The sequence below is a fragment of the Cuculus canorus genome, chromosome 3 (assembly GCF_017976375.1).
Source record: "Cuculus canorus isolate bCucCan1 chromosome 3, bCucCan1.pri, whole genome shotgun sequence".
NCBI lineage: Eukaryota > Metazoa > Chordata > Aves > Cuculiformes > Cuculidae > Cuculus > Cuculus canorus.
In genome coordinates, this window is record NC_071403.1 from 96,263,166 (window position 1) to 96,284,442 (window position 21,277).

General features: G+C 44.2%; 1 protein-coding gene across 3 annotated transcripts in view; it reads left to right on the forward strand.

Moving 5' to 3' along the window:
• Window positions 1–468: 468 nt before the first annotated feature.
• Window positions 469–21,277, forward strand: part of KCNH1 (potassium voltage-gated channel subfamily H member 1) — a 204,900-nt gene continuing 184,091 nt past the window's right edge. The window contains exons 1-3 of one of the 3 annotated variants that reach the window (XM_054062838.1): window positions 469–7,082; window positions 8,047–8,087; window positions 11,481–11,578. Coding sequence is in view for 1 of the 3 variants with exons in the window: in XM_054062836.1 (XP_053918811.1) it covers window positions 18,311–18,383 (73 nt within the window). In the remaining 2 variants the exon portion in view is untranslated. Of the gene's footprint in view, window positions 8,088–9,237; window positions 11,579–18,176; window positions 18,384–21,277 lie in introns of those variants that run through there. The other 2 variants (XM_054062837.1, XM_054062836.1) reach the window with 2 other exon arrangements.

Here is a 21,277-nt window from a genome sequence, read left to right on the forward strand (position 1 = left end):
CCTCCGCCGCGCGCGCTCCCCCTCCCCCGGGCGCAGCTCAGCCCCCGCGAATCCCTCCGCGCCGGCGCAGCCGGATCTAGCCATGGGCTGGGGGAAGGGAGAGGAGCTGCCAGTGGAGCTCCCGGGACGCGGCGGCAGGGGAGGACGCAGCCGTCTCCTGGGTTTTGCCACCGTGCCCGTAACAGGGCCGCCCCGCGGGGCTCCCCCGGCGTGCGGAGGCGGAGTCAGACAGTGAGGGGACTATTTCCTGTGTCGGCGCAGGGAGACGGGAGGGAAGGGCCCTGCGGCCCGGCGCAGGAGGTGTCGGGGCCGCCGTGGAGGCGCTGGGGGTGGCTGAGGGGCAGTGAGGGGGAGGTGGCGAAGGGCCGGCCCGGGAGCGGCCTCTTCGGGCGGGCGGCTCTCCCGCCGAGCCCCGCGGCCTCCGGGAAGCGTCGCGGTCCAGGGTCAAGTCGGGCTGAGGGGATTAAGGACACGGGGGAGGCGGGAGCAGGCAGCATGGCGAGTGGTTTGAGGTGCCGTGAGGAGCGGGGCTGCTCTCTCTGTCCAAATGCACAAAATAATTGGTTCATAGACTCATAAAATAGTTTGGGTTGGAAGGAACCTTAAAGATCATTACAACCCCCTGCCATGGGCAGGGACACCTCCTGCTAGATCAGGCTGCCCAAGGCCCCATCCAACCCGGCCTTGAACCCCTCCAAGGATGGGGCAGCCACAGCTTCCGTGGGCAACCTGTGCCAGTGCCTCACCACTCATGGTAAAGAATTTCCTCCTTGTGTCTAGTCTGAATTTGTCCCACTCCAGTTTATACCCATTGCCCCTAGTCCTACCACTACAAGCCTTTGTGAACTGTCCCTCCCCAGCTTTCTTGTAACTCCCTTCAGGTATTGGAAGGTTGGTGTAAGATCTCCTCAGACTCCAGGCTGAACAACCCCCACTCTCTCAGCCTGTGTCATATGGGAAGTGCCCCAGCCCTTGGATCATCTTTGTAGACCTCCTCTGGAACCTGTTCCAACAGTTCCATATCCTTATGTTGAGGATTCCAGAACTGGACACAATACTCCAGGTGGGGTCTCAAAATCTCTTATTCTGAGAACAGAGGGGGAGAATCCCCTCCCTTGACCTGCTGGCCACGCTTCTTTTGGTGCAGACCAGGATGCTGTTGGCCTTCTGGGCTGTGAGTAGACATTGCCGGTTCATGTCGAGCTTCTCATCTCCCAGCATGCTGTAATCAGCATTTCATGTCATGCAGGTGTGTTACCAAGTGCCCGGGTGTCACCACCCAGGTCATATCAAAGTATCCAGGGTTTAAGGAGAAAAAAAAAAAGCTGAGCCTGGCTCCAGATTGAAGCTGAGTTGCAATACGTTCTTGTTGTTTAATCTGGAGATGCCTCAGCCTGATTTGTTTCTATGCAAATACATTTAATGTCATCATGGCTATATAAGTATGTGTTAAAGGCATTTTAATGATGCAGCGGTAACTTGACAGTTTGATTTCCTGATGTGAGCAAAAAAGCATGAGCTTGCCTGTTAAAGTTATGATTGCTCTATATTGTCATCATCTCTCACGTTCCAGCTCAGACTGCCTGGCACAGTCCGTTATACTTTGTCATGTCTCAGCCATTCTTCCCAAACTTTGTCCTGGCAGCTGTCTGCCCCGGGTCGGTTGGTTGATTGATTGAAGAGTGCTAGCTAGAATGTCACAGCTGCTCACTTACAGTGAGATTAAGGAATGATGACTACTTGTGTCCCTGCCTTTGACTGCTAAGTGTTCCTAGTGCCTTACAGTAGTAACCTGATGTAGTTTGCCACGTTTGCAGGATGCCATTATTTGATATGTGTCTTGAAATCAGCCCAATGTGGTCAGATTCTAGACTTTTGAAAAACCTCTGATTTAAATGAGCTTCCTAGAATATGGTGGAGAAATGTTGTCAATATCTTTCATTCTCTGAGTATATTGTGGTCTTTGAAGAACTTGTTTTGTAACAGTTTTTGTCAGCTGACCATCAAAAATGGGAGAAAACAGGCTGTGACTCCTGTATGCTTGCTATTCTCCCTCTCCAAGAATTGTTTCGAAAGAAAGACTAGTAAGGAGTAGGTAGAAGCAGAGGTGATTGGCTACCTGCAAGTACCTCGACAGCTGAGGAAAAAAAACCCTGTAAGCTGTCTCACATTTTAATGAACACAAAAGACTTCATATAAGAAATAGCATTCACAAAAAACCAGAACCACGGGAGGATCTTCAACAGTTGCGCTTTAGATGCAGAATCAATAAGAAAACTCGCAGAAAATAGAGCTTTTTTAGTTTAGTTCTCCTAAAACTGATTATTTGAGGCTTTTTAGCTTTTTTTTCTAAGGATATGAGGTTTGGGCATGTGTGCAGCCCTATGACTGCATAGGTCTGTCAGCTTGTCTCTTAACTGCTAAAGCCACTGAAAAATTTAGTAAGCTAGTACAGCTTTCAGGAATACTAAGTTGTTACAAGTGTTGGGAATGTAATGACCTGAAAGGAAGGAAGATTCTTTGACAGTATGGCTGGGAGGAGAATTGTCTTAACACCGTGCCCCTTTTTGTTATTGTTGTTTGCATGGCTACCATTAAAACTGCATTTCAGAGATTACGTTGAAAAAGCATAGGTTCACTAGGTCAGGCGCTTAAATATTAGCAAGTGCGTGTAGTGGGTTTCTCCCACCCCTTCCAATTTTAAAATTAGCTCGACTTGGAATATGCCTTCACCTCTATGGAAGTCTTCTTTTTTCTCCCTGCCCAATTCCTCTGTCACATTTGGTATCTGAGTGCTTGCGGATTAGATGTTGTATGCTACAGTAGACTGTTGTTTGTTAAATTCATCCTGTGTGTGTTGTAGATGCTACATATAAGAAATTAGCTTAGACTAATAGTACCTTGTATATCCTTACTCTTAGTTTTTCTTTCTGAGCGTAAGCCATAGAGGACAGCAGTGTAACCACTGCTTTCAGAAGGTATGACTTGGGCCAGTCGGAAGATTTGTTTTATGAGCCTGCCAGTTTTTCTTTCTTGGAGGTTATGATTTCTTCTTAAAACTTACTTCCCAAAGTCATAGTTCTGGAGGGGAAAGGTTCTGTTTGGGCGGAAAGGAGGACTTGCAGGACTGCAGAGGTGATTGTAACAGAGAGGGTAGGAATTGTGGAATGAAGAGGTTGCAAACAAGGAATGTGAGGCAGTTGCTTATGCCTATTAACAGTTAATAAAAGCCTTTAGTAGAAATAGAAGCTCAAAGGCAAACAGCTTTTGCTGTCTGTGATGAGCTTCAAACCACATGGCTTCTGAGATTGTTCCACGTAGATTTGACACCTCTTGCAATCATCTTTGTTAGAGCAGGTTCTTTTCATTCATTGCTTAAAATCAGACTTTTGGAGCGTGGACCCCTGAGATTCATTATCGTGACCTTGCAGTGAGGGATAATGATATTAACTGTTGAGTAGTGAACTATGGGAAAGCAAAGAATGTTTATTCAAAATAAAATAATTTCTTAAAACACTAGATAATTTCGTATGACTGTATTGCTATAGAATCACTTAGGTTGGAAAAGACCTTTAATATCGTGAAGTCTAACCCTTAACCTAGCACTACCAAGTCCACCAGTAAACCATGTCCCTAAGCACCACATCTACACATCTTTTAAATACCTCCCAGGATGGTGACTCGACCGCTTCCCTGGGCAGCCTGTTCCGAAGCCTGACAACCCTTTTGGTGAAGAATTTTTCCCTGATATCCAATCTAAACCTCCCCTGGCACAGCTTGAGGCCGTTTCCTCTTGTCCTAACACTTGTTACTTGGGAGAAGAGACCAACAGCTGCCTCATTACAACCTCCTTTCAGGTAGTTGTAGAGAGCAATACAGTCTCCCCTCAGCTTCTTCTCCAGAGTAAACAACCCTAGTCCCCTCAGCTGCTCCTCACAGGGCTTGTTCTCCAGACCTCTCACTGGCTTTGTTGCACTTCTTTGGATGTGCCTCAGCACCTCAATGTCTTTCTTGTATATTATGTCCATCTCACCTATGAAATTTCTAGCTCATGAAACGTACTGTAGATCATATTCTTGGCCTTTTTATCTTATGGTGACAGTTTTATCCATTCTGGGTTTTGGCTTTTTTTTTTTTTGGAAAGAGCATTTTGACAGTTTCCTGGCTTGGAAATACCACTTTATACCATCTAAAATCTGTGTTTTGTTATAAACAGAGAATTAATTTGTGTTGCTTCTTCAGAAAAATTACAAATATATAGCATGTGTTGTGTGAAACACGGAGAAAATGGGATGACCATGAATTCTTTTGGCAATATCCAGCCTGGAAACTTGTACTGTAATGTGAAGATTTATAATTTCCTTTGGTATCAATGTTCCATAAAGTAAAGTATGCCCTTTGTCTTCATAAACATGTTAAGAAAAGCATGCCTGGAATCAAGGTAGCTTCAGATAAATTACACTGCTTGGAGTCTGTTTGCTCCTCTGCTGGAAAATATGTAGGTGTCATCTGTCAAGTACTGTGTTTCTTTTATATTAAACACGTCTCAGCCTGCTGGGTGGTAAGTGGGAGGCTTAGAGTGGACAGGGTGAGATTTATGAGTTCTTTCAGGATGTTGGTTCTTGCTCTGTTCCATGCAACATTCTTGAATTTTCCGAAGACTCCATTTTTTTAGTGGAACAGGTGGAAGACGATGGAAGCCACGGGTTTTCTACAGCTCTGGAAAATTAGGCCATCTGTATCAAGCTGAGCACTTGCTAGTATTTCTGAATTTCAGTATTAATTTTTTATTGAGGCAGAAATCAGTAAAAAATTGTTCTATAACTTGTCAGTGAAGTACAACAATAAAACATTCTCTGACTGACTTGCTGCTAACTGTGATTCGAGACTTTTTTGTTTGCTTTATTTTTGTAGTGCTGTCTTTCAGTTACAGGTGTCAAAAGCTCTATGCTCTGTAATCTGAATGGGATTCTTTTGCAATTTAGTTACCATCATAGACAGTCACTATAAGGACAGTCAGTAACTTATTCTTGGGAAATGGAGGAAATCATGTTACAGTTTCTTTGAGAAGTCTAAGGACTTTAGCAGTTATAAATGCTTTTCTGTATTTAAATACTTCTACCAGCTGATCAAAATCATACTCTTCTGAAACCTTTGCCAAGCTTTATGACTTCAGCTGTGCTGTAGGGTGTTGGTGGTTGATCCGTTGAATGAACCTGGCAATGTTAGGACTTGGCACCCCATTAAAAATAGTATTTTGAAACAGTTTGTTGCACTGTAGGAAGGCTTATCCAAGAATTAGTGTAATGGGTCCATACTAACATCCATCTTGTTCAGACAGTTACAGACAGCAAAGTCTACAGAGGAACTAATTTGGGGGCAGAAGCCGTAATCTCCAAGAAGACTATTCTTAGTCTTCTAAAGATTTGTTGAAGCTCTGAAGTGTAAAGCTTGGTATCTTTTTTAAAAAAAAGAAATTATAATTTCAATTCCTCTAGATGTGTTATGAAAGTGTGTTCCACCTGTATGTATTTGTAGATTCTTATTTCAGTGACTTTCTGTAGCAGTGAGTTCCACAGTCACTGTATGAGGATTTTTTTTTTCCTTTTAAAAGAAAACTTAAAAATTTTCAAAATATTGTTGTTTTCTTGACAGGAAGGAGGGAGAGATGTTCCTGTTTCATTTCTCTATAGTTTCGTAAATATCATGTAAGCTGTACCATAGTGGGACATGTCCCTGCCCATGGCGGGGGGAATGGAGCTAGATGATCTTTAAGAACCCTTCCAACCCAAACTATTCTATGATTCTGTGATTTAGAGAAAGTAAAGGGGGTTCTGTATCCAGCTGATTATCATGGCATACTGTAAAGCCTGACTTTGCTTCTTTCTTTGCCTTAAACGTTTTGTCTGAAGGCTGGCCACTTGTGTGTTTGTTTTGTGTCGCCAGCAACAAATAGGGGAGGAGGTGCAGCAGCAGACCTCCCCAAGGATGGAGCTTGGGATAGCGCATGAGAGCCTAATCTGTGGGTTCAATGGAGGGGAGGTGCAAGAGTAAGCGCTGCTCTCCCTCACCTGTCTGAGCTCAAGGTCCAGAGCTGGCTGCTACAGGGGGAGGTGATGCAGTGGTGAGGGCTGCTCCCTTCCTCCTCCCGCCTTCCTCCACCTGCCAGACTGCTCTGTGGTGGTGAAGAATACTCTTGAGGATGTCATCATCACACAGTTTTGTGAGTTCTGTCCTTGGGATCCAAAATTCCATCCTTTGGAGAAAACAGATTACTATGAGGCTTTTTACATGCCTCAAGTTTCCTAATATTCTAGTTTTAAGCCTCTTAAATTTATCTGAGACAGTGGGGTTCTGGTTACAAAATTGAACCTTAAAACTTTTTGGAAAATAAGTGGCATCCCTTTGAGTGCTCCAAAATTATTATTGCTTGTGTGATATGCATTAAGATTGGAGTTGTTTATTTACCATTGCAAGTAATCTAAGGGATAGAAAACCAAGGACAAGAACTGTAGTTTCAACCCTATTTGTTAAAATGTTATTGTTTGATTGTTAGATTATATTCATACTGGTTCACTCGGCTATTGTTATATTAATCGTGGTCCTTGTATAATCACCTATGCCATCCTGGTTGTCTTTTCCTCCATATATTTCTTTCTCTGTCCAGTATATCCCAAACTCCTCTTGTCTTTTGACTGGGCAAGTTGAAAGAGGCCTGGGTGTGAGTTGACAGCTCATGGATCTGGGAAATACCCTGTGTCTTTCGACTGGGTAAGTTGATAGCTCGTGGATCCAGGATGTGACTACTCCTTCCTTCTGTCTTCCTCAGCCTTATTCTCCTCATCCTCTCCCTTTCTTGTAAGTATCACCTTTATAGACAGCATAGACCTGAGTTTTGGATTTGAGTTCTGGATGTTATAAAAGAACTTGCAAGGAATGACGAGGCCTCTCTCTCTTGGCTCTCACCCGCGGCGCTCTCTCTCACCCATCACTTCGATGAGACCAGCCTGGACCACGTAGCCTGGAAGAAGCTGCTGCAGCGACCACATGTTCCTGAGGAACTGCTGCTGCTCATCAAAGTGGTGATTTCTTTCCCTTTCCCTCCTCTCTCTTTCTCTCTCCCATTACCTTATGGTATGCATCTGGGATTGGATCCGAGTAACTTTGTGTTCAGGGATTAGATTCTGATCTGAACAGGTTGGGATTTGTTCCTGTAACTTTGGGAAGTCGCACCAAGTATCTCAGCTGTGCACTCAAGTATTTTGGTCTGTTTATGTTTGCCAGAGACAGAATAAATATTGCTTTTGGTTTTTGCCCTGAGAATGACCTTGTTGGCCTCTGAATCACTGCACAGATAAATGACCCTTCTCCCCTGCAGTTAGGCCTGGACGCAAGCGTGTGGCTCGTGGGTTCGGGGCATGACACACACTGTGAGAAAAGCCTGAGTTTAGCTGGCTTAAGCGGATGTTGTCCCAAGTTGTCTGTGTAACAGTTCATTTCAGAAAGTCAATTTACAGACATGTTTTAATGACATATTTTCCAGACCCTGTTCAACTAAATTCTGGTATGTGTTTGAATTGGAACACTGGCATACAGTATTGTCAGTGAAGATTCTTGGTCTGTGTATGGATGCGCTGTGTAAGTAGCTGAAAAGGCAGCCTTTCTTTACAAATAATTTGGGTTTAGAAGGAATTGTTTCCCGCAGAAAAAATGAACAAAGAAACAAAACATTGTGACTGTTTTGGTAAGGAATCTGCTTTTACTTTGTCCTGTGTTAACTTTCACCAACACTTACCTGAACTACTTTTTATAGGGCTGTTCAGTGAAAAGCAGATCTTGCCTAACTGATACTTGAAGCAGTCGGACTTGCATAAGGAATGGAATTTTACTTTCCCTGCATGGCTTCTGGATTTTTGTTGTTTGGGGTTTTTTTGTTAGTTTGGTTTTTTGTTCATTTGTGTTTATTTTTAATGCAAAGCCGAACAAGTGCTTTTGATGCACTTACTGAAATATGTGCTAAACTTAAGCTTTATTCTTTCTTGTTAGGTTGTCCAGTGTTGTTGTACTTGAAGAGGTGACCATTTGCTGTGAGTTAATGATGTTTATGCTCCCTGCTATTTTTTCTCTTCCTTTTTCTTCTGTGAAGTAACATTACAAAAGGAACATACTGTGCAAGATTTTCTCTTTGCAGTTAATAATGCCAGACACTGACTTCCTTGAGAGAAATGGCCTTTAACTCATAGAATAAAAAATTATGCTCTGGTCTGCCCATGGCAGAGGGTTTGGAACTGGATGATCTTTAAGGTCCCTTCGAACCCGAACTATTCTATGCTTCTGTGTTACTATGTTGTATGCCTAATACTGAAAAAGAGAAAATCTTGCCCCAAAGAGCTTAGTGTTTAATGAGGATCCAGTCGATCTATGAAACCCACATTAGGAAAAATGAGGGAGAATAAGGGAAGCATCAGTAATGTGTTGATGTGAACAAAGCAGGTAAAATTACTGTATTGCCCATTCATTTAAGACACAGTGTCATTGTAGGAGTGATCTTGAGGTTCATGACAATACTACCTTTGGTTCTTTCAAGAACCTTATTTGAGGAAGATAATGTATCTTTGCATGTGAAAAAAAAGTGTAGAGTGTGTTGTAGTAATCAATAGTGACAGCTTGTTTTGCTGTATGTTTTGGGTCTTGGACTGTAGTAACATTTTATGCTACAGCATACTGGCACCTCTAGTTAGATTTTGTTCTCCGTAGCTTATCCTGGCTTCTTGTGGAGTGGAGGGGGGATGTGTGTAAAGTAGAAAATAACACTGACTGCATATGACCAAAAGAAGGTTCCTGAGGTGCTATGAGAGTTTATATTTTTGTTTTCCTTCTTATGATTGCTATAGAAAATTATATACTGTTTCTTAGAAATCCCTGTGCTGTGGAGCTATGCTGAATTTTGGAACTAAGTTTGGCTGGACTGTGTCAATACCAAAATATTATTACTAGTCAGATATCATATTTTTTCCTATTGTAACTCTTTTTTGGTTCACGTAATGATCCACAGTCCAGGTATGCAATTTAGGAAGGACCAGTAAGAGGTTCCATTTTGAGAATATCTGTGAAAAGGAGTTGCAAGCAATAAAAATATAATTGTCAATTAATTTTTAATTTAATTTTTCTGAAAAGCATAAGATTTATCTTCCCGCATGGAAATTGTTATACTCTTTCACTCCATTTCTTTCCTAGGAGTCAAATGGTTCTCTTAAGTCTCTTCTGTTGAAAACAAACAAATCAATATGGCTAAGTCTGGCTCTTGAAGTTGTATTATGTAATGATTTCAGGAATGATGATTCTCTCTTCTCTGGTCTGAGGCAGATAAAACTGCATAAATATAAAACTGAAAACCACAGTCTTGCATTGGAGGGTATGGATGAATACATAAAAGGTCAGTCTACACTAGGAGAATCCTCCTTGGGAAGGTTCAGCAGTTCACAGTATTTCTGTTGGAGTGTCTGTTAAACCAAGAGTTAAAACAGAAACTTATGCTTGTATAACTTTAGGGGGAAAATGCTGGTTTCCACTATAGTTTTTAGAAAAATACTGACTTCAAATTCACTCTCAATCCATCTGTTAAATACTCTTATGCTGGAGGTGAGGTTTGTACTTGCTCGTACTTTGTTCACTATCTTTCATCTGAATTCAGTCCCTTTTACTGAAGGTGGCTTTTATCCTCTGTTTAAGGGTCTGCCTAATTAAAGCTTGAAAAACATAGTCTATGAGCCTGCAAGGAGATCCATCTATGTTAGACATCTAGTGTTCTGAAAAGACAGACGATGCAGGTTTCAGAGATGCACTCTGAGTCCACTGCTAGAAATCCTGTCCCTACAGATACTGGAGAACTGCCGAAGGCATCTTTGATAGATGATGCTTCTGCTGATGTTTCATGTATAAATGTATAAATGAGTATGTGTCCCAGCCCATCCTTCCCAAAATTCATCTTCCTTTGTGCCATACCCTTATTTTGATTAGCTTGCTGGAGGTAGGCTTAGATATTACAGTGCATCTTTTTTAAAGAACATCCTGACGTTTCACTGTACCGTCTGACTTTACAAAGAAGCTTTCATATAGATTAACTGTTAGTAGTTTTTGCTTCTAAGTAGTCAATGTAAGCACAAAAAGGAATCTCATTATATTTGTTTAAACACTTTGAATTTCATAGAGCATCTATGTTCATGACTGAATGTATGTACAGTGTGTACTCTTTACAAGCATTGTACCTGGCAGTGCCTGAACTGAATAGATTGTTAAAAAAATAACTAAAATTCAAAAAAAGCATAAAAACGGAACAGCAGGTATCCAGGTATTTACAGAAATCAAGAGCCCATCCAGCTTTAGGGTCATGTGATATTAGTCATAGAATCATAGAATCACTAGGTTGGAAGGGACCCACAGGATCATTGAGTCCAACCATTCCTAACACTGCCTAAACCATGCCCCTCAGCACCTCATCCACCTGTCCCTTAAACACCTCCGGGTTAGGTGACTCAACCGCCTCTCTGGGCAGCCTGTTCCAGTGCCCAGTGACCCTTTCCATGAAAAATTTTTTCCTGAAGTCCAGCCTGAACCTCCCCTGGCGGAGCTTGAGGCCATTCCCCCTTATCCTGTCCCCTGTCACTTGGGAGAAGGAGGCCAGCTTGGAGGCCAGCTCCCTCCTCTCCACAAACTCCTTTCAGGTAGTTGTAGAGAGCAGTAAGGTTTGCTTTCATCCTCCTCCAGGCTAAACAACCCCAGCTCTCTCAGCCGCTCCTCATAAGACTTGTTCTCCAGCCCCTTCACCAGCTTCATTGCTCTTCTCTTCTTCTTGTGGTGAGGGGCCCAGAACTGAACACAGTACTCGAGTTGCGGTCTCGCCAGTACCGAGTACAGAGGAAGAATAACCTCCCTGGACCTGCTGGTCACGCAGTTTCTGATACAAGCCAAGATGCCATTGGTCTTCTTGGCCACCTGGGCACACTGCTGACTCAGTCACTAGTACTACATATGAATCCATTGCTGATAAAGGCCCTGGAAAAAATGCTATTAAGATTTGATAAAGTGTAGAAAATTAGGAGTTTTTTTCAGTGTAACTGCAAGAGATAACAGTAAGGTTAGTTAGAATGAGAAAATTTATAATCACTATATTTAAATTTTAAATCTAAAAGAATGTCAATACTAAGCTAGTTACAAAGTGTTTGCATTGTTTTTCTGTTTCTTTTTTTTCCACATTTATGCTCCCCAGTTGTTTGGCTACTTCTGTGTATCCCTCCCACTGTCAAAGAATGCAACAAAGTTCTGTCTACATAAAAAGCAAATACTGCAAGTAATCTAGCTTGTTGACAGGAAGATCTGGTCAGTGGGAAATACTTGATGAAATGTTAAGCTCAGTAAAACTTGGAAATGAAGTGAGAACTGTTTGTTTTGATTTTTTTTTTCTTTCTTCCCTATTGTAGGGGGCTTTTTGGAGAAGGGGGATTGGTTTCTCTCTTGTTGACAAACCTTCTACAACTGAAATTGTACAAGCACCAGATATGGTCAGTAGAGTTGTGAGGTAAGAGATCAACTTTATAAAACTTTTAACTTCAAAACAGGAATTCTGGGCACGTGTAAGGTAAAAGATATGAAATACAAGCCCTGTGCAAGAAACTTGTTTACTGTGTTGAGTATATTTTTATACTAAGTACTTTTTGAGACGTTCCTTGGAGAGCCTCAGACAGCCTTGCAGGTAGGATGCTTCTGTCCAGAGACCAAGCAATGAGGCTTTTAAGACAGTTCTGTTATATAATTTGGACAGTTTGACTCCATATTATTTAGGAATTCTTTTTGTATTATTACCTTCTTGGAACCTGCTCTGTGGTAGAATCCAAGGTTCATTCAGAAAGCTGGGGAGGGACTGTTCACAAAGGCTTGTAGTGATAGGACGAGGGGGAACGGGTATAAACTTTAGGGGGGCGGATTTAGGCTAGACACAAGGAAGAATCTCTTCACTATGAGAGTGGTGAGGCACTGGCACAGGTTGCCCAGGGAAGTTGTGGATGCCCCATCCCTGGGAGGGGTTCAAGGCCAGGTTGGATGGAGCCTTGGGCAGCCTGATCTAGCAGGAGATGTCCCTGCCCATGGCAGGGGGTTGGAACTAGGTGATCTTTAAAAGGTCCTTTCTAACTCAAACTATTCTATGGTTCTATGATTCTAATCATGTGGTTTAGATCAAGGGCAGTGGCTAAAAGGAGAAGTTTTAGGGCTGAAGTAGTGAAAAAAGAGATAAAGACCTAGTGCAAGCATATTCCTAACTTGGGGTTATTTTCCTGAATCTGGGCCTAAAATAGCTAGGTTTTGCTCTTTGTACAGCACATTACAAAAAAGTAAGATTAAAAGTTAAATCAGGGACTACTGGATCACAAATGAGAGAGGAAAATGCAGTCAGTAGCAACATAGTAATACAGGCTGCAGTGCTCCTTGCTACTTAACAAAAAGCTATCACCCCAAGCTATGGGTTCCTATTGTGGACAGGGCATGCAAATAAAAATATTTATTACAACTATTTAGAGGTCCCTGGGGGGTGCCTGCATTTGGTGAGAATCCAAGCAAGCTGCTTGATTCTGCCTTGTTTTTTACTGACACAGACACAGGAAAAGTAGAGCCGACTAAAGTATACAAAAAAAATGTTAATGAAAAACCTACCAGACCTGGAACCAATGAAACTGTGGGTAATTTCTTTTCCCTCTTTGGGTAGTAACACTTGAGTGGGTCACCGCCTCTGCTCCAAGACTGGGAGAAACCATGGGCAGGGCTAACCCAAGAGGGCAGGGTAGAGACACCTGCAGTGAGGAGAATGGGATTAGTAGCTGGTGTCCTAATTAGGGTAGAGGGGGATCTTTTTTGTGTTGAGTGTTGGTTTTGGGTTTTTTTGATTTTTTCCCCTAAATCTGGAAGGACAGCTTGCTACCTCCTGTTGAAACAGATGGGGATGGACATGGTGTTCAAATGCGAAAGTTTTTCTATACCCTTTTGAACTGATCTGAGAAGGAACAGTTCTTCCCTGTTAGCCCACAGCCCAGATGTCAGATGTATAAATAAAAGACTGCTGTGTACTCTCATGAGTTTTATTTTGAGATTTTTTTTCTTTCACTCAGAACATAGGATTTTTTAGTTATTTTTCCGTATTTGTTACCCATAAAAAGACTGGAAAAAATGCAGTAATTCCAAAACTGGAAAAGTGTCCATATTTATTTTTTTGACAAATTAGTTATGGCTAGTTGAAAACAGGTCTGCAGTCTGCTATGCAGCTGGATATTTCTTTGAGTGAAAAGTTTCATTTAATTTTAGACTGCAGAAATAATTGGACTTTTAGGAATCTCAGGTTCATCTTTGCCAATGTCTGGAGCATTTTGGTTAAAAGGAGTTGTAGAAATAAATGGTACGGTTTCACTAAGATGCACAGATGTTTTCCCAAATCCTTTCCTTTTGATAGACATGTGTGTACTTGTTAAACTATGGGCTTACCTTAGTTTTAAGGTCTGACTTTTGTTTCTTATTGCTTTTTCCATGAGGTAACACATAATATTAGGCACAAGCAACTACGTATTCAAGTGTATACTTACATGGAAGCCTTAGCCTGCAAACTTTTGGGGCTAAAAATTTGTAGAATAATAACTGGTTTATTGATTTATTGTAAAAAAGTACTAATAAAATTATCACTGTTATTACCATCTTGGTTTGAATTCAGAATTTCCTTTTATTGTTTAGTGTCTGTATGGCAGAGTAACTTGTGCGTTACCTTCTGTAATTTATTATTCTATCAATTAATGTATTTTATTTTGACATTGTAGCAAAAAAACATATGGTAGTATACAAACAACTCAATTTAAAGATTTCATGTTCATTTTATTTTAAGGGTTGGTGGTAGTCTGTTATAGCTTTGTGGTGTTAAGATTCTGTTTTTTCTCAGTTTACTTTTTCAACAGAGAAGTTAGTATGCAAAACAGGGTAGGAATAAAAAGGCCTTGAAGAAAAACAGTGCTTTTCAGTATTAATTAAATTTTGAGATTATGAGACTTCTCTGACTACTGTGTTTCTTCACTGATGTGATGCTGTGAAAGTGAAATTACAAGTCCCACAGAACGGACAGAATCTGTCTGCAAAAGTGTTGTGCAACTTTGGAAGAACTGTGTTCAGATGTAAAGGCAGCAAGAACAGGCAGAGGAGCATTGTAGCAACCTTTCATGCATTTGAAAACTTGCAGAAGCATTGATGACTTTTGCGTCCATAGAAGAAAGTGGTTTTACTAGCTTTGAAGACCAGATGATGTAGCAGTATTTTAGGAACAGTTTTTGAATGAGATTTGTTAGGTATTGGAACAGATTACGTAGAGATGCCCTATGGCTGACTAATGGAAAATTTTAAATAGAAGTTACAATCGTACCTCACAGGAGTGAACCTCATGATGAGGTGAAAGAACAGAGCTTTGTCGTCTTTCAGTGTTTTTATTTCATAGATGGCATGAGGGGTTAGTGACATTCCTGCAAATCAGTGCCTGGAACTAATGTTTTTATTTATGATAGAGTTTTGAACATTTTTGTGTGTATCAACACTGGAAGTTATAGTCATATTAGTCAATAGGTTGGCATAAATACGGCTGCTGCCAAAAAGGGAGGTGCCTCAGCTGCCTTTCTTCATTCACCACCAGTGCTGGGTTTCTTTTCAGGCTGGTTTTCAATTCAAGTGGGGTGACAAAATACAGACAGCTTAGATGAAGGCAAGTCTGTCTTTTTCGCAGCAGCAGCTGCTCGAAGTGACTGAGGAACAGTAGCTTAAGGCATTGCAGCCAAGGGACAGTCAATTACTGGCGTACTAGAAGTCCTGACCTAGGGCCTTTTCCAGAGAAAAAACATTAGGGTGAAAGAGCAGGATAATAAAATACAGCTGAGTGTCCTCTGTAGCAAACAATGACCTTTTGTATTAGCCTTAAATGGAAGTATTAGGTATTAAGTTTTGTCCAACAGGCTTTCGCAGACAAGGAAATTAAGCAATCCCAGTTTTCAGCTCTCCAAAAAAATGATAGTTGGAGAGAGATAAGCATGTAATAATGAAGTTGGACAGTGTATGTGCAGTGCTTTAAGTGGGGCTTTGCTTCCAGCTTTGTATTATTTGCAAAATTTACCAGTAATGACAAGAAAATTAGTATAGAATTAAAAATAATCTGAGTGGAACGCTAACACATTGTCCCTCTGCACTCCTGGTGGAAAAACTTCTTTCACAAGCAGGAGTTGTATGTTGCAGTGGGGAGAAACTCTAAAGCAGGTAGAAAATAAAGGAGGAATCTTCCATTTGCTCTAAGATTTTATTCGTTTGCAATATTTTGAAGTAGATATAACCCCCAACCTAGCTAAAATGGTACCTTTGACATGGAACTTGTGGAATTAAGCATGATGCTCTCAAAAATTAGATCATTGGAGCCAGTATCAGGGACTGGACCACACAATGCAACATGAACTGCAGCCAGCCCATGCTTTATGGAGTTCCAGAAAAAAAACACGGTTTTTCTTCTTACTCTGTATCCCTTTGTGCTCACTTCTGTGTACTTGCTGATTCAGTTTAAAATCTTTTTTTCTGTAAAGGCCTCAAAGTTTCTGTAATATATGCCAGCTGCCAGATGTCTCCAAGTCATAGATATTCCTGCAGAGCCCGGCAGAAGCTAAGATAGCAGGCACTTACCCACCCCTCTGGCACAGTGTCTTTAAGAAATAATGAGAGTCTTCCAGTTTTTCACAACTTCACTTTGGTTGTCAGCAGTTGTGTAAATTCATTGTCAAAGGCTGCAGTTACAATTTTTCTTGGGAAAGCACCCGAGAGTTTAAGATCTCTTCGGGTTTGGCCTGTGCTGCTGAAGCTAGCAGGAACTAAATAACCTGGGGTCTTCGTTACATACAGTTGTTTGGGATAGATTTATAAAGGTGCAAATGAATGTTTCCATGGGATTTTTTTTTCAAAATCTGACGTGCCAGAGAGATTTGGTAGTCTTTGTGCAACTTCAGGCACTTAGATTTTTTCCTCTTAACCTGTCTTTCTTTGGCAGCAAATCCAGGGATGGCCAGTATACCGTTCATGACCAGTTTATAAGCTCCTTCATATGCCTGGCTGTAGGGCTGGCCCATTCTGGGGTTCTAGGAGGCATCCAAGGCTCTGGCTGTGTGAGGGACTGCTGACACTAGGCTGCTCTGAGACTTGGTCTGTAGCTCCTCCTGCAATTAAATTCATAGGATGGTTTTGTTTGGAATAGACCTTAAAGATCATCCAGTTCCACCCCCTTGCTGTGGCAGGTTCACCAGATCAGGTTGCTCAAAGGCCCATCCAACCTGGCCTTGAACACCTTCTGGGATGGGGCATCCACAGCTTCTCTGGACAACCTGTTCCAGTGTCTCACCACCCTCATAGTAAAAAATGTCTTCCTAATATCTAATCCAAATCTGTCCTCTTTCAGCTTAAAACTATTACCCCTCATCCTATCCCTGCACTCGCTGAGAAAGAGCCCCTCCCCATCTTTCGTGTAGGCCCTAAGTCGTCATCTGCCTCCACCCTTTATCTCTCCACAATACATAGCGTGTGTCTGGTCACTTCAAAGCACTGTGGGAGGCCGCAGGTCAGTGGCAGGAGGATCAGGCTCTTGCTGCAGTGCGTGGGTACAGTCAGCATATGGTCAGGACCGTGGGCCACGCTGCGTAGCTGAGTTGGACTGTATGCCTGGCTGTGCTGGAGCCGGCTGCTGTTCCTGGCGGTGGCCCAAGCATTGCCCGGGAGAGAGCTGGCTAGGCAGTGCCAAAATTCTGTGGGAGCAGTGCTAGCACTTAAAAATCCTGAGTGACATGGACCATCGTCTTTTCCATGCTTTATATTTGCTCAGTTCGTGAGAAATGGCTTTTCCCCAGACAAGTGATCATGTGGAAAGGCACTCATGTCTTGAATAAGCCCCGAGATATGGAGCTCAAAGGTGCTGCACTTAATGAGGCGTTACAGAAGTAAATGCCCCTGCCAGGGACAAACTCTGCCTTTTAGATGGGAGAGATCTGAGCATTTTCCACTTACTGAGAGATTGGTAAGGGGGAAAGAATAAAGTTGTTTAATCCATGAATGAAAAAACATTGTATATTAAATATTTCAAGGAGTTTAAGATCTGCCAAAAAGTATGTTTAAATAGTTCATCTCACTGCTTCCACTGAGCTGCTGGGCAGTTTGACCACACAATACCAAGCAGCAGTTGTCATGGGGTGGTGCTGATGCCCTCAGCTGGGGGCCAGGAGTGAAGCCTCCAGTGTTTGGTGGCAGCGTCATAGAATCAGTAGGTTGGAAAAGACCTTTGAGATCATCAAGCCCAACGGCACCTGTCCACTACTAAATCATTTCCCTAAGCACTCCCATCTTCCTGTCTTCTAAACACCTCCAGGGATGGTGACTCAACCACCTCCCTGGGCAGCCTCTTCCAGTGCCCAATAACCCTTTTCACGAAGGAATATTTCCTTATGTCCAATTTGAACCTCCCCTGGTGCTGCTTGAGGCCATTCCCTCTTGTCCTATCACCTATTGCTTAGGAGAAGACACCAACACCCACCTCTCTACACCCTCCTTTCAGATAGTTGTAGGCAGTGATCAGGTCTCCCCTCTGTCTCCTCTTCTCCAGGCTAAACAACCCCAGCTCTCTCAGCCGCTCCTCGTAAGACTTGTTCTCCAGCCCCCTCACCAGCTTCGTTGCTCTTCTCTGGACACGCTCCAGCACCTCAATGTCTTTCTTATAGGGAGGGGCCCGGGGAGGAGGCAGAGCATCTCCCGGGGAGCGGGGATACCTGCCGGCCAGCTGTTGACACGAGATTGTGCGTGGTTTTAAAGCCCGTCGAGTTTCTCAGCTCCATCTGCGCCGTGACGGGCAAAGCCCTCTTAGGCTTCGAGGCCGTCGAGAATCCTCAGCGCGCCCATACCCGCCCCAGCCTTTCCTGCTGAGCGGCTCCGAGCTCCGCGCGCCGGGCGCCTCTCAGCGATCGCCCAGGCGATGGCGCTGCAGCCCCGGCGTTGCGGCAGAGCGGCGCGGCGCGGGCCGGCAGGGGGCGCTGCGGGGCGCCGTCGGCGGGGCTGCGGTGCGCGGGAGGCGGCGGGCGGGCGGGCTGATGCCGCACCGCCGTAGCGGTCCCGGCGGGGGCATGGAGCGCGCGGGGCGAGCGGCGAGCGGCGCAGCAGAGCGCGGGGCGGCGCGGACCTGAGCGGAGCCTCCGCGTCGCGCTCCCGCAGAGCGACTATGGCCGGGGGGAGGCGAGGGCTGGTGGCGCCCCAGAACACGTTCCTCGAGAACATCGTGCGGAGGTCTAACGGTAAGGGGGCACCGCGGAGGCGACGCCGCCCGCCCCCGGCGCTGCGGGTGAGATCTCGCTGGGGAAGGGGCGCCCGCAGCCTCCGCCGTTCCCGGGCGGCGCCGATTCCTCCGTGCATCCAGGTGCCGGGGCGGGCTGCGCAGCCCCGGTCCCGCGGAGAGACCCCTCTGGGGCGGCGGGGCTCGGGGTGCCCGGTGCGGGGCGAGTCCGGTGCCGGGGGAGATCTGTGCCCGGTGCGGTGACAGGGAAGAGCCCAGCCGTGGGCGAGATCCGCGCCCGGTGCCGGAGAGATCGAGCTCGCTTCGGGCCAGATCGGTGCCCGGTGCGGGACAAGGGGCGAGCCCGGTGCGGGGCCGGATCGGTGCCCGGTGCGGGGCCGGGCGAGATCCGCGCCCGGTGCGGGGGAAGGGGGCGAGATGGGTGCCCGGTGCGGGACAAGATCGACCTCGCTTCGGGCTATATCCGTGCCCGGTGCGGGGCTCCGGGCGAGCCGGGGGAGCGCCGGGACGGAGCCACGCGGGGTGTCGGGCTGCGGGCGGGGGTGCGGGACGGGCTCTGAGAAGGGAAAGCCGGTGCTGGGGAGCGGCGAGTCCGAGTCGGAGGGGAAGATTTGTCACAAGTGAGGGCAGAGTTTGCCGTTTCGGGGGCTAAAGGGAGACATTTATGTTTTTTTTCTTATCGCGCTGTAAGCAGGTCCTTCTCTTGGAAAACTGGAGTGGGAAATGCCTCCAATCTCACAACTGCAGGCATGAATGTTATCCAGATTTTTTTCACTCAGGGACTTAGCAAAACGCTGCTCCCTCAGCGAGCCTGCGACCCTGCAAGCGTTTGTGTATTTGCTTAAACCTGGGCATGTGCATCTTTTCAGAGCGGTGAGCCCAAGCTCTGCCATTTTTAATGCTTCCGCTGGCTTGAGTTGGGTGACTTAAGGGACTAAGAACTTCCAGTGTGATGCAGAATACATAGGATCAAGCTCCTTCTGAAGACAAGATGAGTTAATTAAAAATACAGTCTGTTCTGATAAGGGAAAGACAATGACTGTTTTGATAAGTGGCTAAGAACTCGGATTATTCAGAGTGCGATTTTCAATTTTTTATTTTTTCAATTAGGCACTATTGTTGGACTAATAGCCTTTGATAAGGCCATATTTTCACATAAAATTGTGAGGTTCTTTTTATACGTTGTTTCTCTCTGCAACTTTCTTATAGAAGGAAAGGGACTGGAAGCTGCATTCCTGAAAAAAAAAATACTCAGCATTCTTAAGAGTGTGTCTTGCCCTCTTTTTTTAAAAAATGGGATGTTACATTTCATCACGTTTGGGCTGCTTCTCTAATCTTCCAAAGGCAGTTGTCTAATGCTTTTCTCAAACCTTCCTTGAGTTTGTTGATTATTTTCTTCATGAAAACCCAATTTTCTCTTTTAACTTCCAGTGCCAAAACCTCAATGCAATAAATCAGTTGAGGTTTGGACATGAGGGAAATCGTGCAGCGCAAGCTATGCTCTGCTTCTGCCTCTCTTCCTCCATTATTAAGAAGGTGTCATAGCAGAGCGTGGTGCCAGACAGCACAGGTGAAATGACAGCGCTCCATTTCCAAATGCTCAGCAAGTCCTGAGGGCTGTAATCAATACAAGTTTTTAGAATAAGCTTGGTAGGAAGGGATGCACAGCTCAGACACTTTAGGAGAAGCTCAGGGAAGCGACTCAGGTTTAGAAGTCCATTTCTTCTGTACTGTGCTTTCTAGTTTTTGCTGGACCCAGTCCAGCTTTGCTGTGTGATGCCATCACATACGAATGCTGTATGAATCAGTTCTAATGTGGGGCCACCAGCCTCTTCTAACCACCATCTCATTCAAGAGACAAGGACACGCTCCTTTTTCTTCTCGTCTGGCAGGGCTGTGCTGGCCAGCGTGTGGGCAGTATGTAAACATGCTCGTTCCTTGCTTCCTGTCTCATCTTGGACTGCCTACTTGGCCTCTGAGATGATTTGGGATGCCCACAGGATGAGTGCTTAAATGGGCCCATAAAGCTTGAGGTTTGGCTCCCCTTTCTTGGTCTCATTCAGTTAAGTAGTAACGTGACCCACAATAAAACTATCTAGGCCATTTGGGATTTGCCAAATAAGCCTTGGGCTTGTTGTCAAACTGTTTTTGCTGGCACATGCAAGCAAGTTAAGTAGTGCCAACAGATCCTGAATTGATACAGACATAGGGCTGTTATTAGTTTGGGGTGGGCTCCCGTTGAAAGGAGAGGATTTTGGTCATAGAACAGAAACAGATACTGAGTAAGTGCTTCGCTTCAAGGTACTTGTATAGGATGTGTACCACCGTCACAGGTAAACAGAGGAAAATACATTTTGCTGTTACATTTTAGGGCAGGAAGTGTTAACTCAGTAAAAAAGGCATGGTAATAACAAAGTAATTGTCATGCAACCTCTTTTAGAAGCATTGCTCTATGGACAGCACTAATTATACCATTTGTTTACCAGTAGTTTAACTGGGAATTCTTTGGACAGCCTTTCATATTAGGTGTGACTGGTAAACTGATGCATCTTATATGGCTGAAGGTAATAGCAGGGTATGTAGGCATCAAAGTTCAGGGTTTTCCTGTTAGGGTTAGTATTTTGTTTGTGTTAATACCGCACCATCTGCAGCAAGACTCGCCTCAAACTGCATTGTCTGAATTGTCTATGTTAGAGTTATTAGGGGTGAGAGCTTCTTCTCAGGCTGCAGATCAGCTGAGGCAGGTTCTCATGCACTAAATGCCAGCTAGAAGAGCTATGCTAGGGCTAGAAGTATTTCCTCCCTACATGTTGGAGTAAAGAAGGAATTAAGAATTTCTCAGCCCAGCCTGGGATGGGATGGCCTTATGATAGCACACAGAGGAAAGAATATACA